General features: G+C 48.2%; 1 protein-coding gene across 4 annotated transcripts in view; it reads right to left on the bottom strand.

The window, feature by feature from the left end:
* dnajc4 (DnaJ (Hsp40) homolog, subfamily C, member 4) overlaps positions 1 to 17,340 on the bottom strand; it is an 80,217-nt gene that overhangs the window by 3,474 nt on the left and 59,403 nt on the right. For all 4 annotated transcript variants that reach the window (XM_048619566.1, XM_048619568.1, XM_048619565.1 and 1 more), the window contains one exon: positions 9,212 to 9,298. In XM_048619566.1, coding sequence (XP_048475523.1) covers positions 9,212 to 9,298 — 87 coding nt within the window. The remainder of the gene's footprint in view (positions 1 to 9,211; positions 9,299 to 17,340) is intronic.

The raw sequence follows: 17,340 nt of genomic DNA, 5'->3' as shown, positions 1-17,340 counted from the left end.
GGGGGTGGGGGGGTGTTGGAGTAGATGGTGGGAGTGGACAGAGCTCACTGTCGTGTGAAAGCATCTCGCCTGCTTTAGGGTATCACATTCCCCATTGAGCAGGATGAATAGAAAGCAATGAATACTTCCGCCAAAGCGCGACCTGCAACAAGAGAGCTCCAGAGCCTGGGAGTACTGTGAGAGAAAGCTGCCTCATCTCAATGTACACACAATCGTTTGTGAGACGCCAGCCGAGGTGGGAGGGGGTTGGAGTGGCATCGCTTCCCGTCGGGACTGAGTGTGTGTGCGCTCCCACACGTAGATGTGTGAATAGCTCTCGCTTTCTGTCTCAGTCTTCTCTCCCCTAAGCAGACGTGACCTCGGACAGCCTCTGCCTCACGAGCAGCACTCTCCTGCCCTTTAGCAATGCTCAGGTACTGGGCTCCCTCTACCAGCCACCAAACATCCTGTTCACCACGCTCTCGGGCACTGTCAGTCAGGATCAATGGGGATCTGGCCCCTACTCTGTTGGGCGTGCCGGCCCACTTTTCATATCGACGCTGTCTGGGTCAGAGACCTGGCCTCGTCTCTCTGCACCAGATCTGAACTCTGATTCAGAAGGTCCAAGGGGACAATTCTCAAAGTGTTGTCGGAGCAGACGGGCCTGGGTGCACTCAAGGTGCTGGGACAGGATGTGTGAGCATCCTATTAATTGGGGCACTGAGTACGAAAGCCAAGGGGGTTGTGTTGAACGTGTTTCAGACACTCAGCTGGAGGAGTGCATCCAGTCGGGGTATTGCACTGTCAGAAGGATGTGAAGGTATCGGAGAGAAGATTCATGGCATTGCTTCCAGGGATGAGGAACTTCAGTTAACTGGATGGATTGCAGAGGTTGTTTTCCTTGTGGAAGAGGGATCAAAGGGTACGGGGAGTGGTGGAGCAGGCTCAAGGGGCAGAATGGCCCTCTCCTGTTTCTGTACTTTTCTATGGTTCAAAGAGAAGGTTAAGGTATGATTTGATTGCAGTGTTCAAAATCACGAGGGGGTCTAGGCAGGATAGACAGGGAGAAAGTGCCCCTCCTTTGATGGGTTAAAGCAAAATAACTAGAGGTGAGACGTTCTCACAATGTGAGGGGTTCGGGTCTGGAATGGGCTGTCTGGTTGTGGTGGAGACAGCTTTCGTCAGAGCTGTCAAGAGGAAACTGGACAAACATATGGAACAGGAACAACATGCTGGGCCACAGAAGGGGAGGGTGAGTCGTACTGGGTGAATTGCTCATGCAAAGAGCTAGCATAGACACAATGGGTTGAACGGCCTTTTTCTGTGTTGTGATCGTCCTGTGATTCTGAGAGCCTCCCATCCACAGCAATATCCCATTCCAGCAGTTGAAGCAATTTGCTGGAACAACACTGGTTACAGGTACAGCCTAAGCTTTTGCTTTTCTTCTGGTGGACCTCACAGAGCGAGTGCTGCAGTGTCAGAGGAGTGGTCTTCAGGATGAAGCACTCAACCATAGACCCTCTCCCGCTCCGCCCTCCCTGGTAGACATTATCATCCCCCTGAGAGGGCAGATGAGGCCATGATTAACGTCTCACCCAACAGACCAAACTCCTCTGGCTGTCCTGACACTCGGTCTGGTTACTTTTGTGGCCTATGATTGTTGGAGATAGGCTGAGTACAGACTGAGCTCAACCAGCCCACAACCAAAGAGAAACGTCTACCATTAGACGTGATTCCACAATTGAACACAACTTGCCAAACAATTCTGAATGCATCAACAGCTACACTAACAATGTCAGATCATCAAGGGAGCTCACAAAAAGACTCTTTTACGCTTGGTGTGCCTAGGGACCTATTCGCTGCAAACATCCGTCATGTGCTCGACCCTAGTGCCTTTTCTCAATTCCTCAGGAGCTAGGGGGCCATTAGCTCTTTGTTCCGTTCTCCTTCACAACATCTCAGCCTGTCAGGGATGAGCTGAAGCTCCAAATCTTCCTGCTGTCCAGATTGCGGTGACTGTTTGGACTTTGTCATTCTTGTGTTTGCCCGGGTGAATGCAAGACTAAAAGCTTTGATAAAATGTCTCTCTTTTTGGCAGTCCTGTGTACAACCAGCTGAGTGTGTGACTATTCTTTGTGAATCAACACAGTCCTCTGGTAAGTGGCGAGACACAGTGCTGAGTGGGCCTGGGGACAAGGTGGGAACACGTCTCTAGCGGTGACTCTGAACTGGAGGCTACCGGATGGGCTTTCAATCACTGGAATGCAGGGGCTGATGTGAGTTCAGTGATTCAAAACCACATACACCAGGGAGAAAGCTGTCTAAACGTAAATAAATCAGCCCGACTGCCTGTCCAAACTGAACTTTAACCCTTCTGTCCGAGCCACCTTATCTAAAGGAAGCAGCCATGATACATCTATTGTATCCTAGAGAGAGCCTAGATTAGGAGTGGTGTCGCACTCTGGCAGAGATATAGTTATGTGAGGAGCTTCTTCACAGCGAGATGGACTGAATCTCGTACAAAGGACAACGTTGAGCTTGCAAGTGAAGATAACTTTGCGCATCATGTTAGCGTCATACAGCACGGAAACAGACCCTTCGGTCCAACTTGTCCATGCTGACCAAGTTTCCCAAACAAAACCAGTCCCACTTGCCTGTGTTTAGCCCATATCCCTCTAAATGTTTCCTATTCATGTATCTGTCCGAATGTCTTTTAAACGCTGTAACTTTCCTTTGGCAGCTCATTCCATATACGAGCTACCCTCTGTGTGAAAAAGATGCCCCTCAGGTCTCCTTTAAACACTTTCCTTTCTCATCTTAAACCTATACTTCTTGTTTAAACTCCCCGACACTTGGAAAAAGACCATGGCTATTCGCCTTATTTATGCCCCTCATGAGTTTATAAACCTCTTACAAGGTTACCCTCAGTAAGGCATCTGGATGGGTACAAGAATAGGAAGGGTTTAGGGGGATATGGGCCAAACGCTGGCAAATGGGACTAGATTAATTTAGGATATCTGGTCAGCATGGATGATTGGACTGAAGGGTCTGTTTCCATGCTGTGCATCTCTATGCTCCAGAGATAAAAGTCCCAGCTTATTCAGTCTCTCCTTACAACTCAAACTCTCCAGTTCCGATTACATCTTTGTAAATCTTTTCTGCACCCTCTACAACCACAAAAAGGAGGTTGTCACTCACAAATCCAATTGGGAATTCAGGAGAAACATCTGTCCCCAGAAAGTGGGGAAAGTGACCAAGGTCAACAGTACACATACAGTTCTTTTTCACATATGAATCAGGAACAGGAGAAGGCCACTTGGCCCCTTGAGCCTCCACATTTTCCTTCCTCCCCCACGCCCAGTTTTTCAAGAATCTATCTACCTCTGTCTTAAAAATATTCAAGGACTCTGCCTCCACTATATTTTGAGGAAGAGAGTTCCGTGACACTCTCTGCGAGACAGAAATTCTCCTCATCTCTGTCTGAAGTGGGCGAGCCCTAGTTTTTGAACAGTTACCCCAGTTCCAAATTCTCCTGTTAGAGGAAATGGCCTCCCCACATCAAGATCCCTCAGAATCTTTTATGTTGCAATTGAGTTGCATCTTATTCTTCTACAGTCTGGTGGATACAAGCCTATCCTCATAAAACAACCCACCAATTCCAGATATCAGTCTAGTAAATCTTCCCTGAACTGTTTCCAATGTATTTACACCCTTTCTTCAATAAGGAGACTAATCCTGTGGACGGTACGCAAGATGTGGTCTCATCAATGCCCTACATAACTGAAGCATTACCTCCCTACAGTTGCATTCAATTCCCCTTGCAATCAGAGATTCCATGAGCTTTTCTAACTTACCTCCAGTCCAACTACTTGCGCAACTGTTGAATTCTTTTGTGGGCTGTTAGTGTCTCTGGCTGGACTCAGCACTTGCTGTCCATGACCCTGGGGAAGATGGTGGTGAGCAGCCGTTTTGAAGTGCTGCCTGTGGTGGAGGGGCATCCATAGAGCTATGAGGGAGGAATGGGAGAAGGGAGAGAGGAGTGGAACAGAAGATGGGTGACATGAGAAAGGTTGGGGTGGTGGTGGGGGAAGTGGGGGAGGTGGGGGGGGGGGGGGGGCGGTGGAACTCAGGTACAGTAGAAAGACCAGTACGGTGCAGATGGGCCGAATGGCCTGTGTCCCTACGCTGGAAAGACTCTGCAATACTCTGATTACAGGTTCTTCCTGGAACTTGAGGGCTGACCTTATAGAAGTTTACAAAACCATGAGGGGCAAGGACAAAGTGAATAGCCAAAGTCTTTTCCCCAGGGTAGGGGAATCCAAAACTAGAGGGCATAGGATTAAGGTGAGAGGGGCAAGATTTAAAAGGGACCTAAGGGAGAACATTTTAAAACAGAGTGTGATGCGTATATGGAATGAGCTGCCAGAGGAAGTGGCGGAGGCTGGTACAATTACAACATTTAAAAGGCATCTGGATGGATACATGAACAGGAAGGGTTTAGAGGGATAGGGGCTAATGCTGGCAAATGGGACTGGATTAGTTTAGGATATCTGGTCGGCATGGACGAGTTGGATCTAAGGGTCTGTTTCTGTGCTGTACATCTCTATGACTCAATTCTTACACTCAGCCTCACTGAACAGACTCAGGCCAGAGGTGACTGGGAGGCATTCTACAGCAAATTATCCTGGGTTGCACAAAATATTCAAAGTGATCACCTTACCTCATTCAGTGGTGTGGCAGAAGGGGGACCAAAGATAAGCAAACATGCCCTCAAGCTTGGATTTTGAGAAGTCTTATTTTCACAGTGGGGGGTGGGGCTGCTCACTGGTTGTCATCAAGGACAAATAGCTGTGGGATAATGCTGTGCCCGCTGATGGCCCCTCAAACTCTCGGGCTGGCATTATTGTCCCAAGCACTGGGCCTTTGTAATCTTGAAAAGGAACAAATGGTAGGCCAACAGGTGAGGCCAGAAGGACTCATTGGAGAGATCTCTCAATGAGCTTGCATGGGCGTGATGGGTGAATGGCCTGTGATGTTACAGATGAGGTGAGGGGTTAACGTCCAGAATGCATACTGAACGTGTACACATTCTACAAACCAAACAGGCAAAAGCTGCAGTTCCAAGGATGTTGCACACATCTTAAATGGACTGATGCAACAGGAAGGAAAAATCAACAGAATAGATTCCCCTGGGACTGTTCCCCATCAAACACTCCCAGGACAAGGACAGCACGGGATTAGATACAGGGTAAAGCTCCTTCTCTCCTGACTCCACAAACACTTCCAGGACAGGGACAGCACAGGATTAGATACAGAGTAAAGCTCCCTCTATACTGTCTCCACAAACACTCATAGGACAGGGACAGCACGGGGTTAGCTGCTGCTTCTACTCTTTTAATACTGAAAGGAAATGGACAATAAAGCGCCCTCTACACTGTCCCCATCAAACACTCCCAGGTACAATAAGGAAAACCAAGAGTTCAAAGTCACCATGAAATCATTTTGTATTAGCAGATGAGAAGCTGAGTCATTCAGCAGGTTTTAACTAAAGTTTCCGTGAAGCGGAACAGGACTGGGCCAGTCGAGACTGGCAAGCTGCTGCCGATGTTATCTCGAATGGTGAAGTACACAGCAGCAATGAGCTGTGTGGAACAGGTGTCTCAATATGCAGGAGCAAGGTCTATGCTTCAGTCAAATCCACAGGGACAACCTTTCATGCTTTCTGCAGCACAGCCGGAAAGAAGCACAGTGCATTTGTCTAGTGCCTCCTCCCACCTCAGGCATGCCAAAGCCTCACAGACAATGGATGTATGCTTTTTGAAGTGCGCCCATTGTTGTAATGTAGTAAACTCAGCTGGCAATTTGTGCACAGTAAGCTCCCACAAACAGCATTGAGACTTTGAGCCACAGAGTCTCTCTTTTTAATGAATGGTAAAGGGATAAATGTTATTTCACTAGTTGACTCCCTCCACCCTTTCCTGTCCCACCTCCTCTGACTCCATCTTGGAGGTTGAGAATCTACACCCCTCTTCACCTCCTGCCCTCTTACCGTTTCCCTGCATGAGCCTCAGCGTCTGAAATTTGCCTCTGCCAATTGTGCCTAAAATTCTCAAATCTGTCCCCCACTACTTCCCAATCTCTCCAGTGTTCCCCGAGAGACTCGAAGAGCAGCCCACAGTGTCCCCTTACTCAGCAGTGGTCCCCGTACCTCCTCCTGCCCTGATGCTTTATCACCCATGGGTCACAGTTACACATCGCCTACCCAGCCCTCCTCTGAGGTGTCTTGTCACAGTCTATACGGTTTGAGGAATTGAACAATCTGCTGCTTGTCGTTGAGGGGAGAGGGAACGGAGTACTGGTAACAGAACATCTGGAAATGGAATGTGTGTGTATGAGAGAGAGAGAGAGAGAGAGAGAGAGACAGAACTCACTGACATAAAGATATTCTCCCAACACACACACACACAGTCTCACACACTCTTGCGCTCACTGACCCACATACACTTACTCACTCACATACTCACTTCCACACAGTCACGCACTCAATCCCTCTCACATACTTACTCACTCTCATACTCGCACACACACTTCTCACACACACACTCACATTCTCTTTTTCAAACACACATTCATTCACTCACACACGCATTCACACTCTCACAAATACACTCACTGTCACACTCTTTCTCACAAAACACACTCACTCACCACACACTCTCAAACACATTCACTCACTTTCTCTCACACGCACTCCCTCACCAACACTCATACACACTCACTCACCAACACTCACATACACGCTCAATCACATACACATATAATCACTCACTCCCTCACACATATTCTCACACACACAAATACTCACTATCATACTCTTTCTCACGTTCACATTCACTCAGAACACATTGTCATGTACACTCACCCTCACACTCTCTCTCGCACACACACACAATCACTCACTCACTCTATACACACAGTCACTCACTCACATTCTCACACACAAACATACACACTCATTCACTCTGTCACACACTGATACACACACTTTCTCACACACTCTCACTACACATGCACACTCTGACTCTCATACACTCTCTTTCTCAGGCGCACGCGCGTGCGCACACACACACTCACTCACTCTATAACCCAACATCCCAGAATGCCCTATTTAAGCAATGGGTAGGAACAGGGAGATCTACACGAGGCCAGAATTGGGGAATGGTTGGAGGACTGTGGGATGCAAAGGAGGCAGGGAGCGGTGCAACCAGGGGCAGACTGTTTATTGTCAACTTACAAGAACTGCAGGTGGCACCCGGCCCAGGGACGTCAGCTTGGTGAATGCGAACAGCTCAGTGGGGAGAAGCTAGGGTGTAGCCAGCCTCTGGTGCCATCACTCTGATTCCAATGCAAGTGGCTCAGCTGACATCCAGGCACGACTCCCGCCTCACCGAGGCTCGCCAAAGTCAGTGCAAGCAGCAAAAATGCATCAAGCAAAGCCCCCACTCCTCACTCCAAAACAAGGCAGTCGTGGCCATGCTGTGCAATGACCAACTGAATGCACTCCTGAAGATCAGGAGTTTCAGCATCTCCAACTGGGATCACTGCAGATACCTGCTGTCTAAACGCAGGAATCCTGCGGCAAGTAACTCACCTCCTGACTCCCCAAAGCCTGTCCACCATCTACGAGGCACAAGTCAGGAGTGTGAGGGAATACCCCCCACTTGCCCCTGGATGGGTGCAGCTCCAACGACACACAAGAAGCTCAACACCATCCAGGACAAAGCAGCCCCCACTCGATTAAAACCACATCCACAAACATCCCACTCCTTCCACCCACCGACACTCAGTAGCAGCAGTGTGTACTGTCTACAAGATGCACTGCAGAAATTCACCAAAGATCCTCAGACAGCATCTTCTAAACCACAACTACATCCATCCAGAAGGACAAGGGCAGCAGAAAGATGTGAATACTGCCCCCTGCAGGTGCCCCCTCCAAGCCACTCACCATCCTGACTTGGAACTATATCGCCGTTCTTTAACTGTTGCTGGGTCAAAATCTTGGAACTCCCTCCCTGAGGGCACTGTGGGTCTACATACAGCACATGGATCGCAGCGGTTCAAGAAGGCAGCTCAGTAGCTCCTTCTCAAGGGGCAAGTAGGGATGAGGAATAAATGCAGGGCCCAGCCAGCGATGCCCACGTTTCATGAATGAATAACAGCAAGTTTGCAGTGTTAAAACACGGAGTCTGAATCACTTCTCTGATCAATGAGGGTAAAATGAAGGAAAGAATACCGCTGACATGAGCACTCCTGGATCGCTGTGATGCACAGGAACACAGCAGCTAAGCAGTGTCTTTAGCTAGGAGTAAATTACTGCATATGCTGGAATCTGTACTGAAAACAAAAAAAACTGCTGGGAATCACAGTGGGTCAGGCAGCATCCATGGAGAGAGAGCAAGTTAATGTTTCGAGTCTGGATGACTCTCCATCAGAGCTGGTGTGAAGTGTGGAGGGGGCAGCATTTATGCAATAGTGGGGGAAGGGTGGAGCTCTGGGGGAAGAAAGGGTGTTGATAGTATGGATTAAGTGATCGGAATGTATAGCAGCTTTAGCTGACTGTCAAACCTACAATAAAAGCTGAAAGTTGCCAAGAGCTCACGTACTCCTAGTCACAGATTCACTTGCCCTTCCAGCCCCACTCTGAGATGGAAGGTGAGTGCTTTGAAGATGGGGCGGGGCGAAAGTAAGAAGAACGCAGGGATGGGGGGAGATGAGGGCTACTGCTGAAGCTGGGAGCTGTACAATGGACGGAGGACTCGATCAAGGCTTTTGAAAGTAGGGGTGGTCCGCTGGGGGTGGGGGGTAATATTGAAGTGTTTGCCACCAGGCAACACCAGGAGGGACTGTTTGACACAGCGAATAGGGAGGGTGCATGAAAGGGTGATGGAGGCAAATTAAATCATGATATTCAAAAGAAGGGGAGGGTTAGACTCGCAAGTAAAGAGAACAACAAAAATGTGTGGGGCTCAGGGTTGCAGTGGGGTCTCATGACACTGCTTTTCCAAAGAGCCAGCACTGGACTGGGTGGCCCTCTCCCACACTGTAGTAGTTTTGAGATTTTACGCCAGCCCGGAAGGTGTTGTGGTGTGTGTGGCGGTAAGCCACGGGTCTCCCAAGAGCCAGATCAATGTACTATACCTTTCAGCTTTTGTCTGACGAGTGGGACAGTTACCTTGCTCGCTCCTTGGATTCGTTATAGATTTCCGTTATGGCTCGGTCCTTGTTGGCCATGAAATTCTTGTGGAATTCTTCCAGTTTCCTGCAAGACAATAAGTTCTGATTTACAAACGTGATATTTTTCTGGTCACAATCCCAACTTTGCCCTGTCCCAATACAACAACGGGGGCCTCCTGAACTTGTTTAAATCCCACCAGAGCAACGGGCTTACAGGAGAGTTTAAATTCAATCATGCAAATATGGAATGATAGAGCCTTCAGGCACAGTGACCATGAAACTACCAGATTGTGATGCCACTTAGGGAGACAAATCTGCCAACTGTACCCAGTCTGGTCAACATATAGAAACAAACTCCAGAGTCGTAGCAATATAGGTCTTAACTATCCCTACCATGCACTCAGCAAACTACGTTGGTTGCATCAAACCCCTGTGAGAAAAGGATTAAAACCAGATGGACCACCCAGCATCGACCTACACACTCAATTTGATAAAGTCTTTCATTGTCACTGGATCAAAATTCTGGATCTCCCTCCCTACCAGCATTGTGCACCGACACCCAGGGTGGTGGTAGAGGGTTGGAAGGTTTGTGACCAGCAATGTTGTACAGGGATCGGTACTGAGTCTACTTTTGTTTTCATTTATATAAATGATTTGGATGTGAACATAGGAAGCAGGGTTGGTAAGTTTGCAGATGACACCAAGATTGGTGCTACAGCGGTCAGTGAAGAAGGTTGTCTAAGATTACAAAAAGATCTTGATCAATTGGGTCAATGGGCCGAAAAAAATAGCAGATAGAGTTTAATTCGAATAAATGTGAGGTTGCATTTTGTTGAAACAAACAAGGACAGGACTTATACAATAAAAGGTAGGGCCCTGAGGAGTGTTGTAGAACAGAGAGACCTAGGGATTCAGGTACATAATTCTTTGAAATTTGCATCACAGGTACAGAGGGGTGGTTAAAGAAGTGTTTAGCATGCTTGCCTTCATTGCTCAGGCCTTTTCAGTACAGAAGTTAGAACATTATGTTGAGGTTGTATAGGATGTTGGTGAGGCTTCTTGTGGAATACTGTGTCCAGTTCTGGTCGCCCTGATATGGGAAGGATATTATTAAACCGGAGAAGGTTCAGGAAAGATTTACCAGGATGTTGCCGGGAATAGAGGGCTTGAGATATAAAAATAGAATGACAAGGGTCTCTTTCCCAACATGGGGGAGTTCAAAACTAGGAGGCATGTTTTAAGGTGAGAGGAGAAAGATTTAAAAAGGGGATGAGGGGCAACTTTTGTTTTTACACAGAAGGTGGTTCATGTGTGGAATAAACTGCCAGAGGAAATGGTGGATGGGGGTACAGTTACAACGTTTAAAAGACATTAGGATAGGTACATGAATAGGGAAAGGTTTGGAGGGATATGGGCCAAGTGCAAGCAGGTGGGACTAGTTCAGTTTGGGAACATGATTGACGTGAACTGGTTGGACTGAAGAGTCTGTTTCCATGCTGTATGACTTGATGACTGTAGTGATTCAAGAAGGTAGTCACCACCACCTTCTCAAGGGGCACAGATGTGCGCTATATACTTTGTCAGTGAGGCCCACGTCCAATGAACAAATAAGGAAAGGGTGCAAAGCGAGGGAGATCGAGGTCCACTGAGAGCCGCTGATGGTCTAAATTTAGCTTCTAAACCCCTCGGCACTAAAGCTCCGTGACAGGCTGGTAATTCTGGCCTGGTACTGGTCTGAGGTCTGAATGCAATGCACCACATCAGTACACAGTGTTTTAGTAACTGGGCCAGGGCACTCTGCCCTTGTTCAGCAGTTGCTGTGGCCAAGCATTGCAGGAGAGGAACATGCGATGCCACCAACAACATCCCTGCGAGAGAGGCTGGGCCCATGAGACCTCAAAATCTGTCAGCATTTGAAAAGAAGAGGGTTAAAAGCAGGAACGAGGAATATCTGAGAGAGATGAGGAAATTCTGAACTCCAGCCAAGCAGTCATGACTCTTTGAAGCTTAAGTTCATCCCAATGTAAACAATGTTCCCATAGAGACCCGAGAACAAGTCTCTCTCCCCAGCAGGCAAATCCCAATTCACAGCACATCGTGACCACCACCCATCACTCCCACCACTCGCTGACTCCCAGATGACCAACACCTCACATGTAAAATCCTTATTTTCAAATATTGTAAACCTTGTTTTCAAATCTGCCTTTGCCAACTCCCTGCCCCTACACCCCTCCCTCTCTCTGTCACCTCCTCCAGCCCCCAACACCCCCCCCTATCTCTGTAACCTTCTCCAGCCTTTATACCCTTCACTATCTCTGTCACCTCCTCCAACTCGTACAGCTCTCCCTCTCTCTGTCACCTCCTCCAGCCCCCCTACACCCCTCCCTATCTCTGTAATCTCCTCCAGTCCCCTACACTCCTTCCTATCCTTGTAATCCCCCCTCCAGCCTTTATACCCTTCCCTACCTCTGCCACCTCCTCCAACCCCCTAAAGCCCTCCCTCTCTCTGTAATCTACTCCAGCCCATACAACTCTCTGGGAAGCTCTGCATACTTCCAATCCTGGCTTCCTCCCTTGTTTTGAACCTCTCTCCCCAATTGGAGGTCATGCCTATAGCTGTCTGAGGGTGGAAGCTCTGGAATTCGCTCCCTGAACCACTTCGCCTCTTCCTCTCCTCCTCTAAAATGCTCTATTCTTGAGCTTTTCGCTCTCATGTCAGTAATGACATCTTAAGTGGCTGAAAAAGCTCCTAAGAGGCACCTTGGGAAGGTCTTGAATTTGTAAAAAAAACAAGGGCATTCTCCCCTTGTGAGCACCCAAAAACGAAACCCTACTCCCCCAGTGGTACAAGACAGATGATCTGATGTGTGTTACATCGCTGTTTATTGGGGTTTGCTGTGCTTGTCCTGACTGTCGTGTTCAACACGTTACAAAACTGCTGAGAAGAAAAGTCCAATTCTCAGGAACTGGAGTAAAACGTGAAATGATCATGGTCTGACTGAACTCCCAGCTCTCTGGTAAAACCCTGTGGGGTTTTAGCAACTGCAAGCCTGTGGAGTGAAGGAATACCATGAGATGCGGGCCAACATTCAAGGGACAGACCTAAACTCTGGAGATTACTGCATTGAAATCTGTATATAACATGCAGCCCTAATGTAAGCAAATATTAATTACGTTTTCATTCCTTGCTGGGAATTCACATCGTTCCTGATAAACTACATATGTTAACACAGAGCTGAGCCAGTTTCTGCAGCAGCAATACACCCAAACCATCGTTCTCCTGCCACACACTATTAAGGCCTATCATTGCAGAGAAAGATTCAAAAGTATGAGATGTTTCGCATCGCATTGTTTCAAGATGGCCATTGATCATAGTTCGATAAGCTTGAGAAGAGTGTGTAGGGCACTGTGGGGTGGGGGGGTGTAGGTAATGGTACACAGTGAATCAGAAGGCCAGCACTGCTACAATGGGCCAAATGGTCTCCTCCTGCGCCTGTCATTGTTCCCTGACTCTATGATTCTTGATGCCCCCTTGTTGCTGATACCAAGGCCCTGGCTGCTTCTGCTATAAAAGGGAGAACATCACTTTCTGCAGCACCCTGTTGTCCACCACATAGCATGCTGTGTGTGTGCACATGCATGTCAGAGACAGAGAGAGAGAGATTGTGAGAGTGTGAGTTTGTGTGGGAGAGAGAGAGAGAGTGTGTGTGTGTGTTCCTTGGTGTCCTGAGCCTAGTAGTTATCCCTCATCCAACGACCGTGCCAACAGGCCATCCCTTCATTATTGCATTGTGGTTTGTGGGAGCTGGCTGATGCGCTTTCTGCATGGCAACAGTCCTGCAATCGAATACGCTGTGTTTCCTTCACAAAGGAAGCAGGACACACCACTTCTTCACCAACTCCGAACCTGCCCACTTCACAGAATCTCTACACCATGAAGCAGGCTATTTGGCCCATCGAGTCCATACTGACTCTCCATAAACGATCCCACTCAGACCCAGCCCCATACCCTATCCCTGTAACCCTGCATTTCAAATGGCGAACACACCGAGCCACCACATCCCTGGACACTATGGGCAATTGAGCATGGCCAATCCACCTGTATGCACATCTTTGGACTGTGGGAGGAAACCGGAGCACATGGGGTAGCCCACACAGGAGAGAAAGTCCAACCTCCACGCAGACAGTTACTCAAGGCTGGGATCACACCCAGGTGCCTGGCGCTGTGAGGCAGCAGTGTTAACCACTGAGCCACTGTGCTGCCCTAAAGGGGGCAGAGTTAAACCCATTAACCAGCCAAGTCAGACAAGGAGCATTCACGTTCAGTCTTCTTTAAGAGCACAAGGAGTGGCACTCCTTTGAATAGCACAGCATGCTTGAGGGGCCAACTGGTCCTATTCCTGCTCCTACTTCAAACGTACAGAACAAGACAGCAATGTTCAGGATGACCATTGGAACAAGGGCGTCTTAGGTTGGCTGCTATCAGGGTGCTATAAATTCAAAGGGATTGAAGGAGAAAATGGAAGTGTTTTGAAGCAAATCAATCCCACCCACCTCAATGTGTGAAGCACATGTAACATGAGGAATGACTAACCAAGGAAATACGTTGATGTGAGCACTCTAATCTACATTATCACTGACACATTGTAATACTCAATGGTGGAGGTACATAGGTCCTTGAAAGTGGCATCACAGGTAAACAGGGTGGAGAAGATGGTGTTTAGCACGCTTGCCTTCATCGATCAGAGCACTGAGCATAGTAGTTGGGACATCAAGTTACAAGCGTACAAGACATTGGTAAGGCCACATTTGGAGTACTACGTACAATTCTGGTCACCCTGCTGTAGGAAGGATGTTATTAAACTGGAAAGGGTGCAAAAAAAAACTTACAAGGATGTTACTGTGACGGGAAGATTTGAGTTATAAGGAGAGGCTGGGACTTATTTCCCTGAAGCGTCGGAGGCTGCGGGGTGACCTTATAGAGGTTTATAAAAATATCAAGGGCATAGATAAGGTGAATAGCCAAAGTCTTTTCACCAGGGTAGGGGAGTCCAAAACTAGAGGACAGAGGTGTAAAATGAGAGGGGACAGACATAAATGGACATGAGGGGCAACATTTTCACAGAGAGTGTATGGACTGAGCTGCCATAGGAAGTTGTTGTGGCAGGTACAACTACAACATTTAAAAGACATTTGAACAGGTATGTGGATAGGAAAGGTTTAGATGCATATGGGCCAAATGCAGGCAAATGGGATTAGTTCAATTTAGGAGACCTAGTCAGCATGCATGGGTTGGGCCAAAGGGCCTGTTTTTGTGCTGTATGACACTGCTCACTAAAAGTAATAGCGCATTAATATGGATTCCTGGGCTAGCATTTACTCCCATCCCTGGAGGTGGTGGTGAGCTGCCTTCTTGAACTGCTGCAGTCCATGTGCTGTAGGGCCATCCACACAGTGCGATTAGGGAGGGTGTTCCAGGATTTTAACCCAGCAACATTGAAGGAATGGCTGATGCATTTCCAGGTCAGGATGGTGTGTGGCTCAAAGGGAAACTTGCTCCCATGGTGTTCCCACGTATCTGCTGCCCTTGTCCTTCAAGATGGTGAAGGTGGTGTATGGTTTGGAAAGCAGTGTCTAGGGGGCCTTGGTAAATTTCTGCAGTGCATCTTATAGATGGTACACACTGCTATTACTGAGTGTCAGCGGTGGATGTGACGCCCATCAAATGGGCTGCTTGTCCTGGATGCTGTTGAGCTTCTTGAGTATTGTTGGAGCTGCAACCCATCCAGGGCAAGTGGGGAGTATTCCAACACATTCCAGACTTGTGCCTTGTGGTCCGGCTTTTGGGAATCAGGTGGTGAGTTACTTACTGCAGGATTCCCAGCCTCTGAACTGCTCTTGTAGCCACGGTATTTCTAAAGCTTGTTTCATTCAGCTTCTGGTCAATAGTAAGCCCCAGGATGGTGACAGTGGGTGAAGTTGGCAGTGGTAATGCCATGGTAAGGTGGTTAGGCCCCTGTCTGGTGGCCATGGCACGGCGTACATGTGAACTTACTATGCAAATTACTGTCAATCATCAGCCCTCGAGTCTCGAAACTGTCCAGGTTTTGGAACATATCAGGATGGAGTGCTTCCTCATCAGAGGACTGAATGTAGGCTGTTTCTTTTACCGAAACCATTAGGGAAGCTGGCAGAAGCAACGGCAAGGCTCTAGAAACCCCTGCCTATGCCTCCACTGTACCTGACACTGATAACTGGTGGCACTTCAGCTCCTGAAAGCCCTGTTTTTGTTGTTCCTGCTGCTTGCACAGAGCCTTTGCTGCTCGGCACAACAGCAGACCCTCATGTGACAGTGTACGCACAGCTGCTAAATGCATTAAACCCCCTCTGACACAGACATCAATAATGATCTTATTACCCCCTCATCTCAACAGGGAAGTGAGTGTCTGGAAGCACATTCCAAATATTTAGACTGTCATTATCGTCTCTGCAGCCGTCTGTGCTCGGTGTGAGTGTTCTGGGGAGTGGGGGGGCATCCAGAACCATTCCCCGAGCTGCCTCTCCACAAACATTCCAACAAGTGTCCCCAATTTAATTTGCATTCCTGAATTCATTGCTCGAGGTCGGTGAAGGACCAATACAGTATGTGACTATTTGTTTTCCACTCCTCTCTCACCGGAGTACATGGATGCTAGTACTTGAGAACAGGGCTGGAATATGAGAACTGCATGACACAGGAAGAGGCCTTTCAACCTCTCATGCCTGTGCTGGCTCTTTGACCAAGTTATCCAAGTTGTTCCCTTCCCACCCCCATCCTGCAAATTTCTCCTAGTCCAGTAGTTATCTGATTCCTCCCCGTTAAGAATTCCCGTTGATTCTACTCCCAACAGCCCTGCAGGCAGCACATCCCATATCACAAAAACTCACTGCCTCAAGTAAAACATTCTCTCCCCCTCAGGTTCGTTTCCCATTCCTCTTCAAGCTGCGTCCATCTGGTTATTGACCCTCCTGTTGCTGGGAACAGTTTCCACCTTCCTACCCTACAGACAATAAAAAAAAGCTCCCTCTGAATTGCTTCTGGATAATCTCCATAGAGGCCTCCTGGCTGATGATGCTGTGGGGCTACTGCCCTGTCTGAGAAATAGTCTTTCAGAGACTTGCATGCTCAGCTCTCAGGCGGAGCTGAAAGATCCCACTGCACAACACTGGAAGAGGCCATTCAACCTCTCATGTCTGTGCTGACCAAGTTGTTCCCTTCCCACCCCCATCCTGTGAATTTCTCCTTGTCCAGTAGTTACCTGAATCCTCCCCCTGTCAAGAATTCCTGTTGATTCTACAGGATAGTGGGTGGGAGCTCTCCCCCGTGTCCTAGGTGCAGTATTCATTCCTCAATCTTCTTCAGCAAACCAAACATCTGAGTCATCAGTGCTGTCTGCAGGAGCTTACTATGTGGAGCATTAGAGCAAAGAACACACACACACACACACACAAAATCAAGTACTTCACCATCTTTGGGATGGTCCTAAGGTTGTGAAAGGTGCTAGGCAAATGCAAAGTCTATCTGTCTTCGCCTGGGAAACATCATGTTTGGGACAAAAGCATGCTGCAATGCTGGAGGTGCTGTCCCGCAGCTTAGGTATGAAACCAGACCCTGCTGCCTTGCTGAACTGGACATGAAGGATCACACGCCACATTTTTTGGAAAAGCAAGATATTCTCCTGGACAACATTCACATTCAATTCAAACCACCCACAACTGGCTTCCATAACCCCCCATCCAATTCAGCATGGGATAAGGATACAAAACCTCCCCAAACTCACATTAATTAATCCTCCCAGGAGGCTACAGTCCAATCGGAACGTGACACCAACACATTTCAATAAGCTGGGATTGACTGACAACCAGAGAGACTTGTAGACGGAGCTTCACTCTGTATCTAACCCCGTGCTTTCCCTGTCCTGGGGAGTGTTTGATGGGGACAGTGTAGATGGAGCTTCACTCTGTATCTAACCCCGTGCTGTCCCTGTCCTGGCAGTGTTTGATGGGAACAAGTGTAGAGGGAGCTTCACTCTGTATCTAACCCCACGCTGTCCCTGTCCTGGCAGTGTTTGATGGGGACAGTGTAGA

Source organism: Rhincodon typus, chromosome 43 (genome assembly GCF_021869965.1).
Source record: "Rhincodon typus isolate 14 chromosome 43, sRhiTyp1.1, whole genome shotgun sequence".
Lineage (NCBI taxonomy): Eukaryota > Metazoa > Chordata > Chondrichthyes > Orectolobiformes > Rhincodontidae > Rhincodon > Rhincodon typus.
Note: the sequence above shows the minus strand (reverse complement) of the source record. Positions and strands in the feature narration are given on the sequence as shown.